Source organism: Melopsittacus undulatus, chromosome 28 (assembly GCF_012275295.1).
Source record: "Melopsittacus undulatus isolate bMelUnd1 chromosome 28, bMelUnd1.mat.Z, whole genome shotgun sequence".
Taxonomy (NCBI): Eukaryota; Metazoa; Chordata; class Aves; order Psittaciformes; family Psittaculidae; genus Melopsittacus; species Melopsittacus undulatus.
The window spans coordinates 80,130-103,315 of NC_047554.1; the positions used below are offsets into that span (position 1 = coordinate 80,130).

The 23,186-nt window shown below is 53.0% G+C and overlaps 1 protein-coding gene, 1 long non-coding RNA gene and 1 other non-coding gene across 3 annotated transcripts; all 3 read right to left on the reverse strand.

The window, feature by feature from the left end:
- Nucleotides 1-905: 905 nt before the first annotated feature.
- On the reverse strand, nucleotides 906-987 carry TRNAL-AAG (transfer RNA leucine (anticodon AAG)). The gene has a single exon. It is a non-coding gene; the product is annotated as a tRNA-Leu (tRNA).
- LOC117437803 (zinc finger protein interacting with ribonucleoprotein K-like) lies at nucleotides 952-10,370 on the reverse strand. Its single transcript, XM_034072435.1, has 5 exons — nucleotides 10,302-10,370; nucleotides 8,879-8,954; nucleotides 5,240-5,386; nucleotides 3,151-4,000; nucleotides 952-1,012 (listed from the first exon to the last, which is right to left on the reverse strand). The coding sequence occupies exons 1-5, from the start codon at nucleotides 10,368-10,370 to the stop codon at nucleotides 952-954; spliced, it is 1,203 nt and encodes a 400-aa protein (XP_033928326.1).
- Nucleotides 10,371-14,271: 3,901 nt separating this feature from the next.
- On the reverse strand, nucleotides 14,272-17,583 carry LOC117437814 (uncharacterized). The gene is made up of 3 exons (XR_004550513.1): nucleotides 17,471-17,583; nucleotides 15,990-16,072; nucleotides 14,272-14,898 (listed from the first exon to the last, which is right to left on the reverse strand). It is a non-coding gene; the product is annotated as an uncharacterized lncRNA (long non-coding RNA).
- Nucleotides 17,584-23,186: the final 5,603 nt, after the last annotated feature.

Below are 23,186 nucleotides of genomic sequence, written 5' to 3' on the forward strand. Positions count from 1 at the left end.
AGGCTTAGGACTGTCCTTGGACCATCCCATGTGGGATCATTCCAGGCTTAGGACTGTCCTTGGACCATTCCATGTGGGATCATTCCAGGCTTAGGACTGTCCTTGGATCATTCCATGTGGGATCATTCCAGGCTTAGGACTGTGCTTGGATCATTCCATGTGGGATCATTCCAGGTGGGATCATTCCATGTGGGATCATTCCAGGCGGGATCCAGCCTTGCCCATTGTGGTGTCCCCATGGTTGGGCTTGGCTGGAGAAGATCCAAGTGGGATAAGGGATGGACGAGTCCATGTGGGGCCCGGAGGGGTAGGAATGATCCATTAGGCAGCAAAGGGAACACAAGGGATGGATCCATGGCCTCGCCTCCATCGGGAGTGAGGATGAGGCTCCGGGTGCCTCGAGCAGGGATGGATGTGGAGCATCCCGATGCCACCTGCATGGATCCATGGGGGATTCCCATTGGAATCACATCGGGAACAGCAGCTTCCAGGCACCTGCATGGATGGAGGCCGGGGGAAGGAGCAGCTCTGCTCCTGGCACAGGATCCTATGGGATGCGGAGCCGGAGCCGATGGAGATCCCAGTATGGAGGAGCCCATATGGGATAGAGGCAGCTCCATGAGCCAGGTCCTTCCTTTCCTGACCACCTCCGGCTGCTCCTTGGGATCCAGGATGTTCCCTATGGATGGGCTTGATTCCCATGGGAATAATGGGGGGGGGGATCCAGGATTTCTCCAGGACATTGGGAAGGTGGAAAAGGGGTTTTGCCCCTCCCCCCATCCCAAAGAACAGTGCACAGGGATCAATCCCCAGCTGTTAGATGGGGGGGGGGGGTTGGGATCAGCCCCTCCAGATGTGGTTCCCCCCCCCCGCAGATGTGGCAGTGGAGGTGCCCAAAAGGGACCTGGCAGCGGTGGGATTCGAACCCACGCCCCCGAAGAGACTGGAGCCTTAATCCAGCGCCTTAGACCGCTCGGCCACGCTACCCCCATAGGGGACAATGGGGCTCCTCCTGGTGGTAATAAAGGGGGAATGGGAGTTCTGGGACATTCCCATTGGGTTTAAAGGAGGAAGGGGATAGGATCACGTTATCCCACTGGGAATGATGGGATTCCCTATGGAAAACGAGTGGGAATGATGGGATTCCCTATGGGAAACGAGTGGGAATGATGGGATTCCCTATGGGAAACAAGCAGGAAGGATGGGATTCCCTATGGAAAACAAGCAGGAAGGATGGGATTCCCTATGGAAAACAAGTGGGAATGATGGGATTCCCTATGGAAAACAAGCAGGAAGGATGGGATTCCCTATGGAAAACAAGCAGGAATTATGGGATTCCCTATGGGAAACAAGCGGGAATGATGGGATTCCCTATGGGAACAAGTGGGAATGATGGGATTCCCTATGGGAAACAAGCGGGAATGATGGGATTCCCTATGGGAAACAAGCAGGAATGATGGGATTCCGTATGGGAAACAAGTGGGAATGATGGGATTCCCTATGGGAAACAAGTGGGAATGATGGGATTCCCTATGGAAAACAAGCAGGATGGGATTCCTTATGGAAAACAAGTGGGAATGATGGGATTCCCTATGGAAAACAAGTGGGAAGGATGGGATTCCCTATGGAAAACAAGCGGGAATGATGGGATTCCCTATGGAAAGCAAGCGCTGGAGCTCCCCTTGGTGCCTCTCCCCACCATGAGATTCCATAAGGATACTGAGCATGGAATCCTGCCCTTCCTGGTGCTAACCCCATCCCACAGCCCCAGTGTGTCCCATCCCCCATCCCACATCCCGAGCTCCATCAGGACCATATCCCATGTTCCCAGTATCCCTGCCCCAGGAGCAGCCGGATCCATTGGGATGGAGCCATGGGGGGATCCCCCCATTGATTTATTGCCCCTCTTGGGGAAGGGGGGACACACAGAGGGGGGTCCCAGCCCCATAGAGGGTCACGGTGTGGGGCTGGGGGGAACCACAGCACTGAGATGAGCATGGGGGGGAATGGGGAGGAGAGTGTGGATGGAGAACAGAGGGTGGGGGTGGGGCTTGGGGACACCCCTCAGCTTCACTGACCATCCATCCATGTATCCATCCATCCATGTATCCATCCATGTATCCATCCATCCATCCATGTATCCATCCATCCATTCATCCATCCATCCATCCATCCATGCATCCATCCATCCATCCATCCATGCATCCATCCATGCATCCATCCATGCATCCATCCATCCATGCATCCATCCATCCATGTATCCATCCATCCATGTATCCATCCATCCATCCATGCATCCATCCATGCATCCATCCATGTATCCATCCATGTATCCATCCGTCCATGTATCCATGTATCCATCCATCCATGCATCCATCCCATCCATCCATGCATCCATCCATGTATCCATCCATCCATGTATCCATCCATCCATGTATCCATCCATGCATCCATGTATCCATCCATCCATGTGTGTATCCATCCATTCATCCATATATCCATCCATTCATTCATCCATCCATGCATGTATCCATCCATATATCCATTCACCCATCCATGTATCCATCCATTCATCCCTGTATCCATCCATATATCCATCCATTCATCCATGTATCCATCCATTCACCCATCCATGTATCCATCCATTCACCCATCCATGTATCCATCCATTCATCCCTGTATCCATCCATATATCCATCCATTCATCCATGTATCCATCCATCCGTGTATCCATTCATCCCTGTATCCATCCATTCATCCCTTTATCCATCCATATATCCATCTATTCATCCATATATCCATCCATCTGTGTATCCATGTGTCCATGTATCCATCCATTCATCCCTGTATCCATCCATGTATCCATATATCCATCCATTCATCCATATATCCATCCATTCATCCCTGTATCCATCCATATATCCACCCCTCCATCCATGCCCCCATCCCTCCCTGCCCCACCCCCCCCATTACCTCCTCCCCTCTCCCCCCCCCCCACACTTCCTCACATGCTTACTAAGGGACGAGTTAGACATGAACCTCTTAGCGCATTGCCTGCACTCAAATGGCCTCTCCCCAGTGTGTATACGGCGATGACTGAGCAGCGTGGCGCTAGAGCCGAGCCTCTTCCCACACTCCGGGCACTCAAACCCCCTGTGCCCAGTATGGACCAGTTGGTGCCGGTTCAGCCCCGTCCGGTCCCGGAACCCCTTCCCGCAATGGGGACAGAGCTGCAGGCTCTGTGTGTGTGCCATGACCGCGGCTCCGGTTGGCAGCGCCTGGAGCCGGCGCTCCGCGTGCGCCTTGCGGTGCTTGCTCAATGACTTGCTGCCCGCGAAGCTCTTGCCGCACTCCAGGCACTCAAAGGGCCTCTCCCCAGTGTGCAGCCTGCGGTGCTCCAGGAGCGTAGCCTTGGACATGAGCCTCTTGCCGCAGTCAGGGCAGGTGAACGCGGCTCCATCCTGGTGCCGCTTGCGGTGCTTGTTGAGCGCCGCTCGAGCCGCGAAGCCCTTACCGCAGTCAGGGCATGGGAACGGGCGCTCACCCGTGTGCATGCGCTGGTGCGCGACCAGCGACGCCCGCGAGCTCAAGGCCTTGCCGCATTGGGAGCAAGGGAACGCCAGGCCGTGCCGGCGCCGGTGCCGGCGCAAGGAGCGCGGCGTCGCCAGGCGCTTGCCGCACGTGGGGCAGCGGTGGCGCCGGCGCCGGCAGCGGCTCTGCCGGTGCTCCCGTAGCAGGAGGCTGGAGCCGAAGCTGCGCCCGCAGATGGGGCAGCTCAAGGGCTGCTGGTTGACATGGAGCCGCTGGTGCCGGCGCAGGCTGGAGCCGCGGCTGAAGGTCTTGCCGCAGGTGCCGCAGTGGTGATGGGATGGGGGGATGGTGCCGTGGGGGGGGTGGTTGCGATGGAGCCGGTGGTTGAGGGGGGGATGGGGACCTGATGGGGTCATTGAGGGGGGGACGTGGGAGGGGATGGAGGGGGGGGAGCTCCGGCGGCCGTCGTCTGGGGGGAGAGAATGGGAATGATGGGGATGGATGGGGGAGAATCCAATGGGAATGATGGGGATGGATGGGGGAGGATCCAATGGGAATGATGGGGATGGATGGGGGAGGATCCAAAGGGAATGATGGGGATGGATGGGGGAGGATCCAAAGGGAATGAGGGGGATGGATGGGGGAGGATCCAATGGATAATGGGAATGATGGGGATGGATGGGGGAGAATCCAAAGGGAATGGGAATGATGGGGATGGATGGGGGAGAATCCAAAGGGAATGATGGGGATGGATGGGGGAGGATCCAATGGGAATGGGAATGATGGGGATGGATGGGAGAGAATCCAAAGGGAATGGGAATGATGGGGATGGATGGGGGAGAATCCAAAGGGAATGGGAATGATGGGGATGGATGGGGGAGAGTCCAAAGGGAATGGGAATGATGGGGATGGATGGGAGAGAATCCAAAGGGAATGGGAATGATGGGGATGGATGGGAGAGGATCCAAAGGGAATGGGAATGATGGGGATGGATGGGAGAGAATCCAAAGGGAATGGGAATGATGGGGATGGATGGGGGAGAATCCAAAGGGAATGGGAATGATGGGGATGGATGGGGGGAAGCCAAAGGGAATGGGAATGATGGGGATGGATGGGGGAGAATCCAAAGGGAATGGGAATGATGGGGATGGATGGGGGGAAGCCAAAGGGAATGGGAATGATGGGGATGGATGGGGGGAAGCCAAAGGGAATGGGAATGATGGGGATGGATGGGGGAGGATCCAAAGGGAATGATGGGGATGGATGGGGGAGAATCCAATGGATAATGGGAATGATGGGGATGGATGGGGGAGAATCCAAAGGGAATGGGAATGATGGGGATGGATGGGGGAGGATCCAAAGGGAATGATGGGGATGGATGGGGGAGAATCCAAAGGGAATGATGGGGATGGATGGGGGAGGATCCAAAGGGAATGATGGGGATGGATGGGGGAGGATCCAAAGGGAATGGGAATGATGGGGATGGATCCAAAGGGAATGGGAATGATGGGGATGGATGGGGGAGAATCCAAAGGGAATGGGAATGATGGGGATGGATGGGGGAGGATCCAATGGGAATGGGAATGATGGGGATGGATGGGGGAGGATCCAATGGGAATGATGGGGATGGATGGGAGAGAATCCAAAGGATAAAGGGAATTCCCCCTTGGAAAGGGATGGATGGGAGCACCCACCCCCCCCCCCATACCTGAGGATGGGATGGATCCAGGCGAGCTCCCAGCATCCCAACAGCTCTTCCATTGCTTCCTGCTCCTGGACCACAGCATCAGGAGGGGTCTGCCCCTCTCCTCCTCCTCCTCCGAGCTCGGGATGTCTGGGATCCAAGCATCCTGCCCTGGGAATGCCGATGGGAATGGGGGGGCAGGGACCAGCAGGAGACATTGAGCCTCTATGGGATCAATCCAGGTATCCCAAAGTGGGAATTCCCTCATGGGGGGGGGTCTATAGGGTGATGGAGTCTAAAGGGTAAGGGGAGGGAGCAGCACTGAGACTGAGAGCAGGGAAAAGGGGATATTGTCCATATGGGAATATGGGATAACACCTGAGGGTTCCCATGTGTTTCCATATGGGAACATGGGATAACACCTGAGGGGTTCCCATGTGTTTCCATATGGGAACATGGGATAACACCTGAGGGTTCCCATGTGTTTCCATATGGGAACATGGGATAACACCTGAGGGTTCCCATGTGTTTCCATATGGGAATTGGGATATTATCCATATGGGAACATGGGATAACACCTGGGGGTTCCCATGTGGTTCCATATGGGAACATGGGATAACACCTGAGGGTTCCCATGTGTTTCCATATGGGAACATGGGATAACACCTGAGGGTTCCCATGTGTTTCCATATGGGAACATGGGATAACACCTGAGGGTTCCCATGTGTTTCCATACGGGAACATGGGATAACACCTGAGGGTTCCCATGTGTTTCCATATGGGAACATGGGATAACACCTGAGGGTTCCCATGTGTTTCCATATGGGAACATGGGATAACACCTGGGGGGTTCCCATGTGTTTCCATATGGGAACATGGGATATTATCCATATGGGAACATGGGATAACAGCTGAGGGTTCCCATGTGTTTCCATATGGGAACATGGGATAACACCTGAGGGTTCCCATGTGTTTCCATATGGGAACATGGGATAATACCTGAGGGTTCCCATGTGTTTCCATATGGGAACATGGGATAACACCTGAGGGTTCCCATGTGTTTCCATATGGGAACATGGGATAACACCTGAGGGTTCCCATGTGTTTCCATATGGGAACATGGGATAACACCTGAGGGTTCCCATATGTTTCCATATGGGAACATGGGATAACAGCTGAGGGTTCCCATGTGTTTCCATGTGGGAACATGGGATAACACCTGAGGGTTCCCATGTGTTTCCATATGGGAACATGGGATAACACCTGAGGGTTCCCATGTGTTTCCATATGGGAACATGGGATAACACCTGAGGGTTCCCATGTGTTTCCATATGGGAACATGGGATAACAGCTGAGGGTTCCCATGTGTTTCCATATGGGAACATGGGATAACACCTGAGGGTTCCCATGTGTTTCCATATGGGAATTGGGATATTATCCATATGGGAACATGGGATAACACCTGAGGGGTTCCCATGTGTTTCCATATGGGAACATGGGATAACACCTGAGGGTTCCCATGTGTTTCCATATGGGAACATGGGATAACACCTGAGGGGTTCCCATGTGTTTCCATGTGGGAACATGGGATAACACCTGAGGGTTCCCATGTGTTTCCATATGGGAACATGGGATAACACCTGGGGGTTCCCATGTGTTTCCATATGGGAACATGGGATAACACCTGGGGGGTTCCCATGTGTTTCCATATGGGAACATGGGATAACACCTGAGGGTTCCCATGTGTTTCCATATGGGAACATGGGATAACACCTGAGGGTTCCCATGTGTTTCCATATGGGAATTGGGATATTATCCATATGGGAACATGGGATAACAGCTGGAATAGCAGCACCAATGATGCTCATTGGGAACCCCAAAGCTTTGCTCCCCATCCCACCCAGGGCTTGGGATGCTCCTTCCCACCTGGATCCCATTGCAGGGGCAGGAGCCGTCGGCAGAGGGCGCTGTGGGTCCTGCTCCAGGTGGGATCCCATAATCCCGTTTTGGGGCCGGTTTGGGGCAATTTGAACCCTTTTTGGGGTAATTTAAACCCTTTTTGGGGTAATTTGAACCCTTTTGGGGCTATTTGAACCCTTTTGGGGCAATTTAAACCCTTTTTGGGGCAATTTCAGCCATTTTTGGGGCAATTTGAACCCTTTTTGGGGCAATTTGAACCCTTCTTGGGGTAATTTGAACCCTTTTTGGGGTAATTTGAACCCTTTTTGGGGTAATTTGAACCCTTTTGGGGTAATTTGAACCCTTCTTGGGGTAATTTGAACCCTTTTTGGGGCAATTTGAACCTTTTTGGGGCAATTTCAGCCCTTTTTAGGGGCAATTTGAACCCTTTTTGGGGCAATTTCAGCCCTTTTTTGGGGCAGTTTGAACCCTTTTTGGGGCAATTTCAGCCCTTTTTTGGGGCAATTTGAACCCTTTTTGGGGCAATTTCAGCCCTTTTTTGGGGCAATTTGAACCCTTTTTGGGGCAATTTCAGCCCTTTTTTGGGGCAATTTGAACCCTTTTTGGGGCAATTTCAGCCCTTTTTTGGGGCAATTTGAACCTTTTTGGGGCAATTTGAACCCTTTTTGGGGTAATTTGAACCCTTTTTGGGGTAATTTAAACCCTTTTGGGGCAATTTCACCCCTTTTTTGGGGCAGTTTGAACCATTTTGGGGCTATTTGAACCATTTTGGGGTAATTTGAACCCTTTTTGGGGTAATTTGAACCCTTTTTGGGGCAATTTGAACCCTTTTTGGGGTAATTTGAACCATTTTGGGGTAATTTGTACCCTTTTTGGGGCAATTTGAACCCTTTTTGGGGCAATTTGAACCCTTTTGGGGTAATTTGAACCCTTTTTGGGGCAATTTCAGCCCTTTTTGGGGGTAATTTGAACCCTTTTTGGGGTAATTTGAACCCTTTTTGGGGTAATTTGAACCCTTTTTGGGGCAATTTGAACCCTTTTTGGGGCTATTTGAACCATTTTGGGGTAATTTGAACCCTTTTGGGGTAATTTGAACCCTTCTTGGGGTAATTTGAACCGTTTTTGGGGCAATTTGAACCATTTTGGGGTAATTTGAACCCTTTTTGGGGCAATTTGAACCCTTTTTGGGGCAATTTGAACCATTTTTGGGGTAATTTGAACCCTTTTTGGGGCAATTTGAACCCTTTTTGGGGGTAATTTGAACCCTTTTTGGGGCAATTTGAACCCTTTTTGGGGCAATTTCAGCCCTTTTTGGGGCAATTTGAACCATTTTGGGGTAATTTGAACCCTTTTTGGGGTAATTTGAACCCTTTTTGGGGCAATTTTAACCCTTTTTGGGGCAATTTCAGCCCTTTTTGGGGCAATTTGAACCCTTTTTGGGGTAATTTCAGCCCTTTTTTGGGGCAATTTAAACCCTTTTTTGGGCAATTTCAGCCCTTTTTTGGGGCAATTTGAACCCTTTTTGGGGCAATTTGAACCCTTTTGGGGTAATTTGAACCCTTTTTGGGGCAATTTCAGCCCTTTTTTGGGGCAATTTGAACCCTTTTTGGGGATTTGAACCCTTTTTGGGGTAATTTAAACCCTTCTTGGGGCAATTTGAACCCTTTTTGGGTAATTTGAACCCTTTTTGGGGCAATTTCAGCCCTTTTTGGGTCAATTTGAACCCTTTTATGGGTATCTTACCTATGGGGGGGGGGCCGCAGGATGGATCCGGCTGCTCCGCGCTGGGAATGGTGACCTCCTGCAGAGCCTCCGGCACCTGAGGGGATGGGAACGGGAATGGGATGTGGGAATGTCGGGGGGGGAAAAGCACAAAATCCCACCCAAAAAAACCCGAAATTGGGTTAAAAAAGGGGAAAAAAACCCAAAAAACCACAAAAAAAAACCCAAAAAACACAAAAAACCCAAAAACCACAAAAAAACCCAAAAACCACAAAAAACCCAAAAACCACAAAAAAACCCCAAAAAACACAAAAAAAAACCCAAAAACCACCAAAAAAACCCAAAAGTCGCAAAGTCAAAACTAAAAAACCAACTTTTTAAACCAAAATAATCAAGATTTAAAATCAATTTTCGGAGCCCGAAGGGACAAATAAAAAGTGGAAAGAGCCAAAAAACCCACAAAAAAAGCCCCAAAAAGAACCAAAATATCAAAAAATTTAAAAAAAAACAACCCCGAAGACCCAAATTTTTGAAAAAAAAGACGAATTCAGCCCCAAAAATTCCCGAACGCGACAAAAACTGACCCCGAAATTAAAGGAAACCTCGAGATTTTACCCCAAAACCCGAACGCATCCGGATGGCCCCGACCCGGAGGTGGGAACTGACCCGAATCCCGACGGATTCACCCCATTCCCGATGGGAATCCCATACCTGGGACCCATGGTCGGGATGGGGGCAGGGAGGCACCAACCCCATGGTTATGGGGCGGAAAACGCCTGTTCCCAATCCCCCCCCCCCATTTCCCATTGGTTTTCCCTATTTCCATCGGGTTTATCCCGATTTATCCCGTTCTTATCCCGGTTTTACTCCCCTTGTATCCAGATGTGCATCCATAGGGAATTGGGGTCGGGATATGCTCATCCATAGGGAATTGGGATCTGAGATGCTCATCCCTAAGGAATTGGGGTCGGGAGATGCTCATCCTTAGGGAATTGGGGTCTGAGATGTGCATCCATAGGGAATTGGGATCTGAGATGTGCATCCATAGGGAATTGGGGTCGGGAGATGCTCATCCCTAAGGAATTGGGGTCGGGAGATGCTCATCCTTAGGGAATTGGGGTCGGGATATGCTCATCCTTAGGGAATTGGGATCTGAGATGTGCATCCATAGGGGATTGGGACCTGGAGATGTGCATCCTTAGGGAATTGGGATCGGGATATGCTCATCCCTAAGGAATTGGGGTCGGGAGATGCTCATCCATAGGGGATTGGGGTCGGGAGATGCTCATCCTTAGGGAATTGGGGTCGGGACATGCTCATCCCTAAGGAATTGGGGTCGGGATATGCTCATCCCTAAGGAATTGGGGTCGGGATATGCTCATCCATAGGGAATTGGGACCTGGAGATGCTCATCCCTAAGGAATTGGGGTCGGGAGACGCTTACCCCTTCAGATCCAGGCACCTCATCCCTATGGATCAATCCCATGTGGAAGCAGGGAGCCGGGAGCAGCATGGGCGAAGGAGCAAACCCCACAGGAAACGGGTCCGAAACCGGGAATAGGATCTCCAGGTGCCCAATCCTATGGGAAACTCCTCCCCCCCCCCCCCCCCCCCCCCACCCTACTGCTGCTGATGGCCCATCCATACATCCCATTCAGCTGCAATAGCCCCAGGGTGCAGCATTCCCGAGCTCTGGAAGCATGGGAATGACCTGTGGGATGCTCCATAGGGTCCCTGCAAGCGCAGCCCCAAGTGATGGCTGAGCCTGGATCCCATTCCCAGCATTGGGAATGGCTTTTCCTAAGGGATTGGGACCTTAACCCCTCCCATCCCCCTGCCCAGATCCATAGGGATGGGTAGGAATGTACCCAATCCATAGGGGCAAATAAGCCCCTATAGGGACGAGATGGAGCAGATGGGATAGGGGAATAAACGGGGATGGAGGAGGAATGAACAGGGATAAGCAGGAGGATTCCAGGGATAACGTGTCCCAGTAATCCCATTTACTTCCCATTTACTTCCCAGTTACTTCCCATTTACTTCCCATTTACTTCCCATTTACTTCCCATTTACTTCCCAGTTACTTCCCATTTACTTCCCATTTACTTCCCATTTACTCCCCATTTACTTCCCATTTACTTCCCATTTACTTCCCAGTTACTTCCCATTTACTTCCCATTTACTTCCCAGTTACTCCCCATTTACTTCCCAGTTACTTCCCATTTACTTCCCATTTACTTCCCATTTACTCCCCATTTACTCCCCATTTACTTCCCATTTACTTCCCAGTTACTTCCTTTATCCTGGAGCAGATTCCAACCCTTGGGAAGGGCATAAGGAGCATCACTGGGAAGCGGAAACCTTCCACTTGATCCTATGGATTCTGGTTTAATCCATCCCATTATATCCCATTTATCCCATTTATCCCATTTTATCCTATTTATCCCTTTATTAATGGGATATCCACAAGAATATGGGATTATTCCAAGTTTTCCAGGCACCTTAATGGGGTTAAACGGGAATTGGGGCTCCAGGATGGGGTAACAGCTGGTCCCTATGGAATTCGACCCCATTGGGGTTGGTGCTTCCTGATCCATGGGGACATGGGGATATGGGAACATGGGACATGGGAACATGGGGATATGGGATATGGGATATGGGATATGGGATATGGGATATGGGATATGGGATATGGGATATGGGACATGGGACATGGGGACATGGGGACATGGGATATGGGATATGGGACATGGGATATGGGACATGGGGACATGGGACATAGGACATGGGAACATGGGGACATGGGACATGGGGACATGGGGATATGGGGACATGGGAACATGGGACATGGGGACATGGGATATGGGATATGGGATATGGGAACATGGGAACATGGGGATATGGGGACATGGGACATGGGACATGGGAACATGGGACATGGGATATGGGATATGGGACATGGGGATATGGGACATGGGACATGGGACATGGGACATGGGATATGGGGACATGGGACATGGGACATGGGGACATGGGATATGGGACATGGGACATGGGAACATGGGAACATGGGGATATGGGGACATGGGACATGGGACATGGGAACATGGGACATGGGATATGGGATATGGGACATGGGGATATGGGACATGGGACATGGGACATGGGGACATGGGGACATGGGGACATGGGATATGGGATATGGGACATGGGGATATGGGACATGGGGACATGGAACATGGGACATGGGGACATGGGAACATGGGGACATGGGGACATGGGGACATGGGACATGGGATATGGGATATGGGACATGGGACATGGGGACATGGGACATGGGACATGGGGACATGGGGACATGGGAACATGGGATATGGGACATGGGATATGGGATATGGGACATGGGACATGGGATATGGGATATGGGACATGGGAACATGGGACATGGGACATGGGATATGGGATATGGGATATGGGATATGGGATATGGGATATGGGACATGGGATATGGGATATGGGACATGGGATATGGGATATGGGATATGGGAACATGGGACATGGGACATGGGATATGGGATATGGGATATGGGATATGGGATATGGGACATGGGGATATGGGATATGGGATATGGGATATGGGACATGGGACATGGGATATGGGGATATGGGATATGGGATATGGGATATGGGATATGGGATATGGGACATGGGACATGGGATATGGGGATATGGGGTATGGGATATGGGATATGGGACATGGGACATGGGATATGGGATATGGGATATGGGATATGGGATATGGGACATGGGATATGGGACATGGGATATGGGATATGGGATATGGGACATGGGATATGGGATATGGGATATGGGATATGGGACATGGGACATGGGATATGGGACATGGGATATGGGATATGGGATATGGGACATGGGATATGGGATATGGGGATATGGGACATGGGACATGGGATATGGGATATGGGATATGGGATATGGGATATGGGATATGGGGATATGGGACATGGGACATGGGATATGGGATATGGGATATGGGATATAGGATATGGGATATAGGATCATGAGGTGGATCCACAGGGCTTGGGATGAGTCAGCAGGATCCGGGTGTGTCTCATCAGGGTCATTAGGGTTAATTGATCCCTTCCTGGCACTGACTGATAGCAGATGGTGACACCTCCAGCCCATGGGGCCTTGTCCCATTGACCCCATTGACCCCATTGCTATGGGGTGATGATGGGATGGGAATGGGATGGGGATGGGATGGGGATGGGATGGGATGGGATGGGATGGGGATGGGGATGGGATGGGGATGGGGATGGGATGGGGATGGGGATGGGATGGGATGGGATGGGATGGGATGGGGATGGGATGGGGATGGGATGGGGATGGGGATGGGATGGGGATGGGGATGGGATGGGATGGGATGGGATGGGGATGGGATGGGATGGGATGGGATGGGGATGGGATGGGATGGGATGGGATGGGGATGGGATGGGATGGGATGGGATGGGGATGGGATGGGGATGGGATGGGGATGGGATGGGGATGGGATGGGGATGGGATGGGGATGGGATGGGGATGGGATGGGATGGGATGGGGATGGGATGGGATGGGATGGGGATGGGATGGGGATGGGGATGGGGATGGGATGGGGATGGGGATGGGATGGGGATGGGATGGGGATGGGATGGGGATGGGATGGGGATGGGATGGGGATGGGGATGGGATGGGGATGGGGATGGGATGGGGATGGGATGGGGATGGGATGGGATGGGATGGGATGGGATGGGGATGGGGATGGGATGGGATGGGATGGGGATGGGATGGGATGGGGATGGGATGGGGATGGGGATGGGATGGGGATGGGGATGGGATGGGATGGGGATGGGATGGGATGGGATGGGATGGGATGGGGATGGGATGGGGATGGGGATGGGATGGGATGGGAATGGGATGGGATGGGATGGGATGGGATGGGATGGGATGGGGATGGGATGGGGATGGGATGGGGATGGGATGGGGATGGGATGGGATGGGGATGGGGATGGGGATGGGATGGGGATGGGATGGGGATGGGATGGGATGGGATGGGGATGGGGATGGGATGGGATGGGATGGGGATGGGGATGGGATGGGATGGGGATGGGATGGGGATGGGGATGGGATGGGATGGGGATGGGGATGGGATGGGATGGGATGGGGATGGGATGGGATGGGATGGGATGGGGATGGGATGGGATGGGGATGGGATGGGGATGGGATGGGATGGGGATGGGATGGGGATGGGATGGGGATGGGATGGGATGGGATGGGATGGGGATGGGATGGGGATGGGGATGGGATGGGATGAAGATGAGGATGAGGATCCCATTTCCCACACGGACAGACATGGATGTGGCTTCAAGGGTATTTATTGCCTGGAATGGTCCCATTGGGGTTCAGTGTCTCATTGGGGTTCAGGGTCCCCATTGGGGTTCATGGTCCCCATTGGGGTTCAGGGTCACATTGGGGTCCATGTTCCCCATTGGGGTTCAGTGTCCCCATTGGGGTTCATGTTCCCCATTGGGGTTCAGTGTCCCCATTGGGGTTCAGTGTCCCCATTGGGGTCCATGTTCCCCATTGGGGTTCAGTGTCCCCATTGGGGTTCATGTTCCCCATTGGGGTTCAGTGTCCCCATTGGGGTTCAGGGTCCCCATTGGGGTTCAGGGTCTCATTGGGGGGTTCAGGGTCCCCATTGGGGTTCAGTGTCCCCATTGGGGTTCATGGTCCCCATTGGGGTTCAGGGTCCCCATTGGGGTTCAGTGTCCCCATTGGGGGGTTCAGTGTCCCATTGGGGTTCAGTGTCCCCATTGGGGTCCATGTTCCCCATTGGGGGGTTCAGTGTCCCCATTGGGGTCCATGTTCCCCATTGGGGGGTTCAGGGTCCCCATTGGGGGGTTCAGGTCCGGGGGGGGGAGGGGCTCAGTCCTGTTTATCCGGCACCAGTGTCCTTCGTTCAGCCGCGGGGGGAGGGGGGGTCACTGTGGGGGGAGAGGGGGGGGGAGGGTCAGTGGTGACCTTGACCCCCCCATGGTGTCCCCCCTATGGGATCCATACCCCTCTATGGGATCCATACCCCTATGGGATCCATACCCCCTATGGGATCCATCCCCCCCTATGGGATCCATACCCCCCTATGGGATCCATACCCCTATGGGATCCATCCCCCCCTATGGGATCCATACCCCCCTATGAGATCCATACCCCCCTATAGGATCCATACCCTCTATGGGATCCATACCCCTAAAGGATCTATACCCCCTATGGGATCCATCCCCCCCTATGGGATCCATTCCCCCCTATGGGATCCATACCCCTCTATGGGATCCATACCCCTCTATGGGATCCATACCCCCCTATGGGATCCATCCCCCTATGGGATCCATACCCCCCTATAGGATCCATACCCCCCTATGAGATCCATACCCCCTATGGGATCCATACCCCTATGGGATCCATCCCCCCCTATGGGATCCATACCCCCCTATAGGATCCATACCCCCCATGGGATCCATACCCCTATGGGATCCATATCCCTCTATGGGATCCATACCCCTATGGGATCCATACCCCCCTATGAGATCCATACCCTCTATGGGATCCATACCCTCTATGGGATCCATACCCCTATAGGATCCATACCCCCCTATAGGATCCATACCCCTATAGGATCCATACCCCCCTATAGGATCCATACCCCTATAGGATCCATACCCCTATAGGATCCATACCCCCCTATGGGATCCATACCCCCCTATGAGATCCATACCCCCCTATGGGATCCATACCCCCCTATGGGATCCATACCCCTATGGGATCCATCCCCCTATGGGATCCATACCCCTATGGGATCCATACCCCCTATGGGATCCATACCCCTATGGGATCCATACCCCCTATGGGATCCATACCCCCCTATAGGATCCATACCCCTATAGGATCCATACCCCTATAGGATCCATACCCCCCTATGGGATCCATACCCCCTATAGGATCCATACCCCTCTATAGGATCCATACCCCTATAGGATCCATACCCCTATAGGATCCATACCCCTATAGGATCCCTCACCTCCATGCCCCCCCCAGAGGCGCCGCACGATGCCCCAGATCCAGCGCAGGAGGTTCACCAGACACTGAGCACCAGAGCACATCCTGGTGCAGAGCAGGGATGGGGTCAGACCCACAGCCCATAGCCCATAGCCCTATATCCTATATCCCATATCCCATATCCCTATATCCTATATCCCATAGCCCATATCCCTATATCCTATATCCCATAGCCCATATCCCTATATCCTATATCCCATATCCCATATCCCATATCCCATACCCTATATCCTATATCCTATATCCCACATCCCATATCCCATACCCTATATCCTATATCCTATATCCCATATCCCTGTATCCTATATCCCATATCCCATACCCCATATCCCTATATCCTATATCCCATATCCCATATCCCTATATCCTATATCCCATAGCCCATAGCCCATATCCCATATCCCTATATCCTATATCCCATAGCCCATAGCCCATATCCCATATCCCTATATCCTATATCCCATATCCCACATCCCATATCCCTATATCCTATATTCCTATATCCTATATCCCATATCCCTATATCCTATATCCCATATCCCATACCCCATATCCCATATCCCATATCCCTATATCACATATCCCTATATCCCATATCCCTATATCCCACATCCCATATCCCATATCCCTATATCACATATCCCTATATCCCATATCCCTATATCCCACATCCCATATCCCATATCCCTATATCACATATCCCTATATCCCATATCCCATATCCCTATATCCCACATCCCATATCCCATATCCCTATATCACATATCCCTATATCCCATATCCCTATAACCCATATCCCATATCCCTGTATCTCACATCCCATATCCCATCCTCCATATCCCATACCCCATACCCCACATCCCATATCCCTATATCCCACATCCCCTATCTCATACTCCATATCCCATACCCCATATCTCATGCCCTGTATCCTATATCCCACATCCCATACCCCACATCCCATATCCCTATATCCCACATCCCATACTCCATATCCCATACCCCATACTCCATATCTCATACCCTGTATCCTATATCCCATATCCTATATCCCATACCCCATACTCCATATCCCATACCCCATATCCCTATACCCCATATCCTATATCCCATACCCCATATCCCACATCCCATATCCCATACCCCATATCCCATACCCCATACCCATATCCCATACCCCATATCCCATACCCCATACCCCATGTCCCATATCCCATACTCCATATCCCATATCCCATATCCCATACCCCATACCCATATCCCATACCCCATATCCCATACCCCATATCCCATACCCCATACCCCATGTCCCATATCCCATACTCCATATCCCATATCCCATATCCCATATCCCATACCCATATCCCATACCCCATATCCCATACCCCATATCCCACACCCCATACCCCACATCCCTCTCCCCTGCCCCATGTCCCTGCTCACCTGCCGGTTCCTGTGGGTGCTATGGGGCTGTGGGGCTGCCCTTATATGGCCATGGCAGGAGGGGGTGACGGTGACGGTGACGGTGACAATGGGTGTCAATGGGTGTCAGTGGGTGTCAATGGGTGTCAATGGGTGTCAATGGGTGACAATGGGTGACAATGGGTGTCAATGGGTGTCAATGGGTGACAATGGGTGTCAATGGGTGACAGGAGGGTGACGGGGACACCACGGGGCAGGTCCATCCGGTCCAACCCCACCCGGTCCTGCCCAGCGTGGGATGGGAGGGACACGGGATATGGGATATGGGATATGGGATATGGGGTATGGGATATGGGATATGGGATATGGGGTATGGGATATGGGGTATGGGGTATGGGATATGGGATATGGGGTATGGGATATGGGATATGGGATATGGGATATGGGGTATGGGGTATGGGATATGGGATATGGGATATGGGATATGGGGTATGGGATATGGGATATGGGGTATGGGATATGGGATATGGGATATGGGGTATGGGGTATGGGGTATGGGATATGGGATATGGGGTATGGGATATGGGATATGGGATATGGGATATGGGGTATGGGGTATGGGATATGGGGTATGGGGTATGGGATATGGGGTATGGGGTATGGGATATGGGGTATGGGGTATGGGGTATGGGATATGGGATATGGGATATGGGGTATGGGATATGGGATATGGGATATGGGATATGGGGTATGGGATATGGGATATGGGGTATGGGGTATGGGGTATGGGATATGGGATATGGGGTATGGGGTATGGGATATGGGATATGGGATATGGGATATGGGGTATGGGGTATGGGATATGGGATATGGGGTATGGGGTATGGGGTATGGGATATGGGGTATGGGATATGGGATATGGGATATGGGATATGGGGTATGGGATATGGGGTATGGGATATGGGATATGGGATATGGGGTATGGGGTATGGGGTATGGGGTATGGGATATGGGATATGGGATATGGGGTATGGGGTATGGGGTATGGGATATGGGATATGGGGTATGGGATATGGGATATGGGATATGGGATATGGGGTATGGGGTATGGGATATGGGGTATGGGGTATGGGATATGGGGTATGGGGTATGGGATATGGGGTATGGGGTATGGGGTATGGGATATGGGATATGGGATATGGGGTATGGGATATGGGATATGGGATATGGGATATGGGGTATGGGATATGGGATATGGGGTATGGGGTATGGGGTATGGGATATGGGATATGGGGTATGGGGTATGGGATATGGGATATGGGATATGGGATATGGGGTATGGGGTATGGGATATGGGATATGGGGTATGGGGTATGGGGTATGGGATATGGGGTATGGGATATGGGATATGGGATATGGGATATGGGGTATGGGATATGGGGTATGGGATATGGGATATGGGATATGGGGTATGGGGTATGGGGTATGGGGTATGGGATATGGGATATGGGGTATGGGATATGGGGTATGGGATATGGGGTATGGGATATGGGGTATGGGATATGGGATATGGGATATGGGGTATGGGGTATGGGGTATGGGGTATGGGATATGGGATATGGGGTATGGGATATGGGGTATGGGGTATGGGATATGGGATATGGGATATGGGGTATGGGATATGGGGTATGGGGTATGGGGTATGGGGTATGGGATATGGGATATGGGGTATGGGATATGGGGTATGGGGTATGGGATATGGGATATGGGATATGGGGTATGGGACATGTGACGTGGGGTATGGGACATGGGGTATGTGATGTGGGGTATGGGACGTATGATATGGGGTATGGGATGTGGGACATGGGACATGGGATATGGGGTATGGGACATGGGATATGGGGTATGGGATATGGGGTATGGGATATGGGGTATGGCATATTATGGGATATGGGGTATGGGACATGGGACATATGACGTGGGGTATGGGACATGGGGTATGGGGTATGCAATGTGGGACATGGGACATGGGATATAGGATATGGAATATTATGGGATATGGGCTATGGGACATGTGATACATGTTACACACGTGTCACACATGGGCCATAGGGGACTCATGGGGGGGTGCATGTGTGACATGTGACACGTGTGACACGTGACACGTGTTACATGTGTGCCATATGTGACACGTGACACGTGACACACACGCTGCTTCCCCCTTGGCCCCTCCCCTTGACCTTTGCCCCCCTCTCTCTCGAGGGGGGTGACTCACTTCCCGCGCTGCCCCCGCGTCCGGGGGGCGTGGCTACACCGGAAGGGGGCGTGGCCTCGACGTCAGGGGGCGTGGCCTCAACGTCAGGGGGGCGTGACCTCAGCGGGGGCGTGGCCTCAGCTGGAGGGGGCGTGGTCACAGCGTAAGGGGGAGGGGGCGTGGCCTCAACGCGAGGGGGCGTGGTCACGTAGGGAAGTGGGCGTGGTCACGTCAGCGGAAGGGGGCGTGGCCCGCGCGGCGCGCGCGCTGCTGGCGGGAGATTGGGGGGGGGGCACGTTCCGGAGCGGCCGCCATGGTGAGAACGGGACCGGGGGGGGGGGGGGGGGGGGGGTGACCCCGCGGTGACCTCCGGTGACCTCACGGTGACCTCACGGTGACCCCCCCCCCCCCCCCCCGCAGCTCTTCTACTCGTTCTTTAAGTCGCTGGTTGGGAAGGACGTGGTCGTGGAGCTGAAGAATGACCTGAGGTGAGACCCATAGGGACATATAGAGACATATAGAGACCTATAGAGACCTATAGAGACATATAGAGACCTATAGAGACCCATAGGGACCTATAGAGACCCATAGAGACCTATAGAGACCTATAGAGACCTATAGGGACCCATAGAGACCTATAGAGACTTATAGAGACCTATAGAGACCTATAGGGACCCATAGAGACCCATAGGGACCCATACAGACCCATAGAGACCTATAGGGACCCATACAGACCCATAGTGACCTGTAGGGACCTATAGAGACCCATAGGGACCTATAGAGACCTATAGAGACCTATAGGGACTTATAGAGACCTATAGAGACCTATAGGGACGTATAGAGACCTATAGAGACCTATAGAGACCTATAGGGACCTATAGAGACCTATAGGGACCCATAGAGACCTATAGGGACTTATAGAGACCTATAGAGACCTATAGGGACGTATAGAGACCTATAGAGACCTATAGAGACCTATAGGGACCTATAGGGACCTATAGAGACCTATAGGGACCCATAGAGACCTATAGAGACCTATAGAGACCTATAGAGACCTATAGGGACCCATAGAGACCTATAGAGACCTATAGAGACCTATAGAGACCCATAGAGACCTATAGAGACCTATAGAGACCCCATAGAGACCCACAGAGACCTATAGAGACCCATAGAGACCTATAGGGACCATAGAGACCCATAGAGACCCCATAGAGACCCATAGAGACCTATAGGGACCCATAGTGACCTATAGGGACCCATAGAGACCTATAGGGACCTATAGAGACCCATAGAGACCTATAGGGACCCATAGAGACCCATAGAGACCTATAGGGACCCATAGAGACACATAGTGACCCATAGAGACCTATAGGGACCCATAGTGACCCATAGAGACCCATAGGGACCCATAGAGACCCCATAGAGACCCATAGTGACCCATAGAGACCCTTAGAGACCCCATAGAGACCCATAGAGACCCATAGAGACCCATAGAGACCCATAGAGACCCATAGAGACCCCATAGAGACCTATAGGGACCCATAGTCCCCATAGGAACCCCATAGAGCCCGATAGAGACCATAGGTCCCCATAGACACCTCATAGAGCCCCATAGAGATCCTTAGAGACCCCATAGAGACCTATAGCGACCCATAGAGACCCCATAGAGCCCCATAGAGCCCTATGGACACCCCATAGCTCCCTGTAGCCCCCATGACCCCCCCGTTTCTCTCGGCAGCATCTGTGGGACCCTGCACTCAGTGGATCAGGTATGGGGGGAGCTGTGGGGCAGGGAGGGGTCATCTATGGGGCTGGGGGCATCTATGGGGCTGTGGGGGCATCTATGGGGCTCTGGGGGCATCTATGGGGCTGGGGGCATCTATGGGGCTCTGGGGGCATCTATGGGGCTGGGGGCATCTATGGGGCTCTGGGGGTGTCTATGGGGCTGTGGGGCAGGGAGGGGGCACTTATGGGGCTCTGAGGGTGTCTATGGGGCTGGGAGGGGCTCTGAGGGTGTCTATGGGGCTGTGGGGCAGGGAGGGGGCACTTATGGGGCTCTGCAGGCATCTATGGGGCTGGGGGGGGGCTCTGGGGGCATCTATGGGGCTGGGGGGGGCTCTGAGGGCATCTATGGGGTTCTGAGGGTATCTATGGGGCTCTGAGGGTGTCTATGGGGGGGCTCTGGGGGCATCTATGGGGCTCTGGGGGCATCTATGGGGTTCTGAGGGTGTCTATGGGGCTGTGGGGCAGGGAGGGGGCACTTATGGGGCTCTGGGGGCATCTATGGGGCTCTGAGGGTATCTATGGGGCTGGGGGGCAGGGAGGGGTCACCTATGGGGCTCTGGGGTCATCTATGGGGTTCTGAGGGCATCTATGGGGCTGGGGGGGGCTCTGAGGGTATCTATGGGGTTCTGAGGGTGTCTATGGGGCTGTGGGGCAGGGAGGGGGCACTTATGGGGCTCTGGGGGCATCTATGGGGCTGTGGGGGGGCTCTGAGGGTATCTATGGGGCTCTGAGGGTGTCTATGGGGCTGTGGGGCAGGGAGGGGTCATCTATGGGGCTCTGGGGTCATCTATGGGGCTGTGGGGCAGGGAGGGGGCACTTATGGGGCTCTGGGGGCATCTATGGGGCTGGGGGGGCCTCTGAGGGTATCTATGGGGCTCTGAGGGTATCTATGGGGCTCTGGGGGGGCTCTGGGGGCATCTATGGGGCTCTGAGGGTATCTATGGGGCTGTGGGGTTCAATGGGGGTATCTATGGGGCTGGGGGGTTCAATGGGGTATCTATGGGGCTCTGGAGGGTCAATGGGGTATCTATGGGGCTGGGGGGTTCAATGGGGGTATCTATGGGGCTGTGGAGGGTCAATGGGGTATCTATGGGGCTGGGGGTTCAATGGGGGTATCTATGGGGCTGGGGGATTCAATGGGGTATCTATGGGGCTGGGGGGTTCAATGGGGTATCTATGGGGCTGGGGGGTTCAATGGGGTATCTATGGGGCTCTGGAGGGTCAATGGGGGTATCTATGGGGCTGGGGGGTTCAATGGGGTATCTATGGGGCTGGGGGGTTCAATGGGGTATCTATGGGGCTGGGGGGTTCAATGGGGTATCTATGGGGCTGGGGGGTTCAATGGGGTATCTATGGGGCTGGGGGGTTCAATGGGGTATCTATGGGGCTGGGGGGTTCAATGGGGTATCTATGGGGCTGGGGGGGTTCAATGGGGTATCTATGGGGCTGGGGGGGTCAATGGGGTATCTATGGGGCTGGGGGGGGTCAATGGGGTATCTATGGGGCTGGGGGGTTCAATGGGGGTATCTATGGGGCTGGGGGTTCAATGGGGGTATCTATGGGGCTGGGGGGTTCAATGGGGTATCTATGGGGCTGGGGGGGTCAATGGGGTATCTATGGGGCTGGGGGGTTCAATGGGGTATCTATGGGGCTGGGGGGTTCAATGGGGGTATCTATGGGGCTGGGGGGTTCAATGGG

What these genes read in the sequence shown, in the direction of transcription:
- LOC117437803 (XM_034072435.1), bottom strand. Translation starts at nt 10,370, where the DNA reads ATGCTGCTCCCGGCTCCCTGCTTCCACATGGGATTGATCCATAGGGAT. An exon ending in TGGATCCATCCCATCCTCAG is followed by an intron (nt 4,001 to 5,239) that starts GTATGGGGGGGG and finishes CTCTCCCCCCAG; the next exon opens with ACGACGGCCGCCGGAGCTCC. An exon ending in GTCCATACTGGGCACAGGGG is followed by an intron (nt 1,013 to 3,150) that starts GTTTGAGTGCCC and finishes TATTACCACCAG; the next exon opens with GAGGAGCCCCATTGTCCCCT.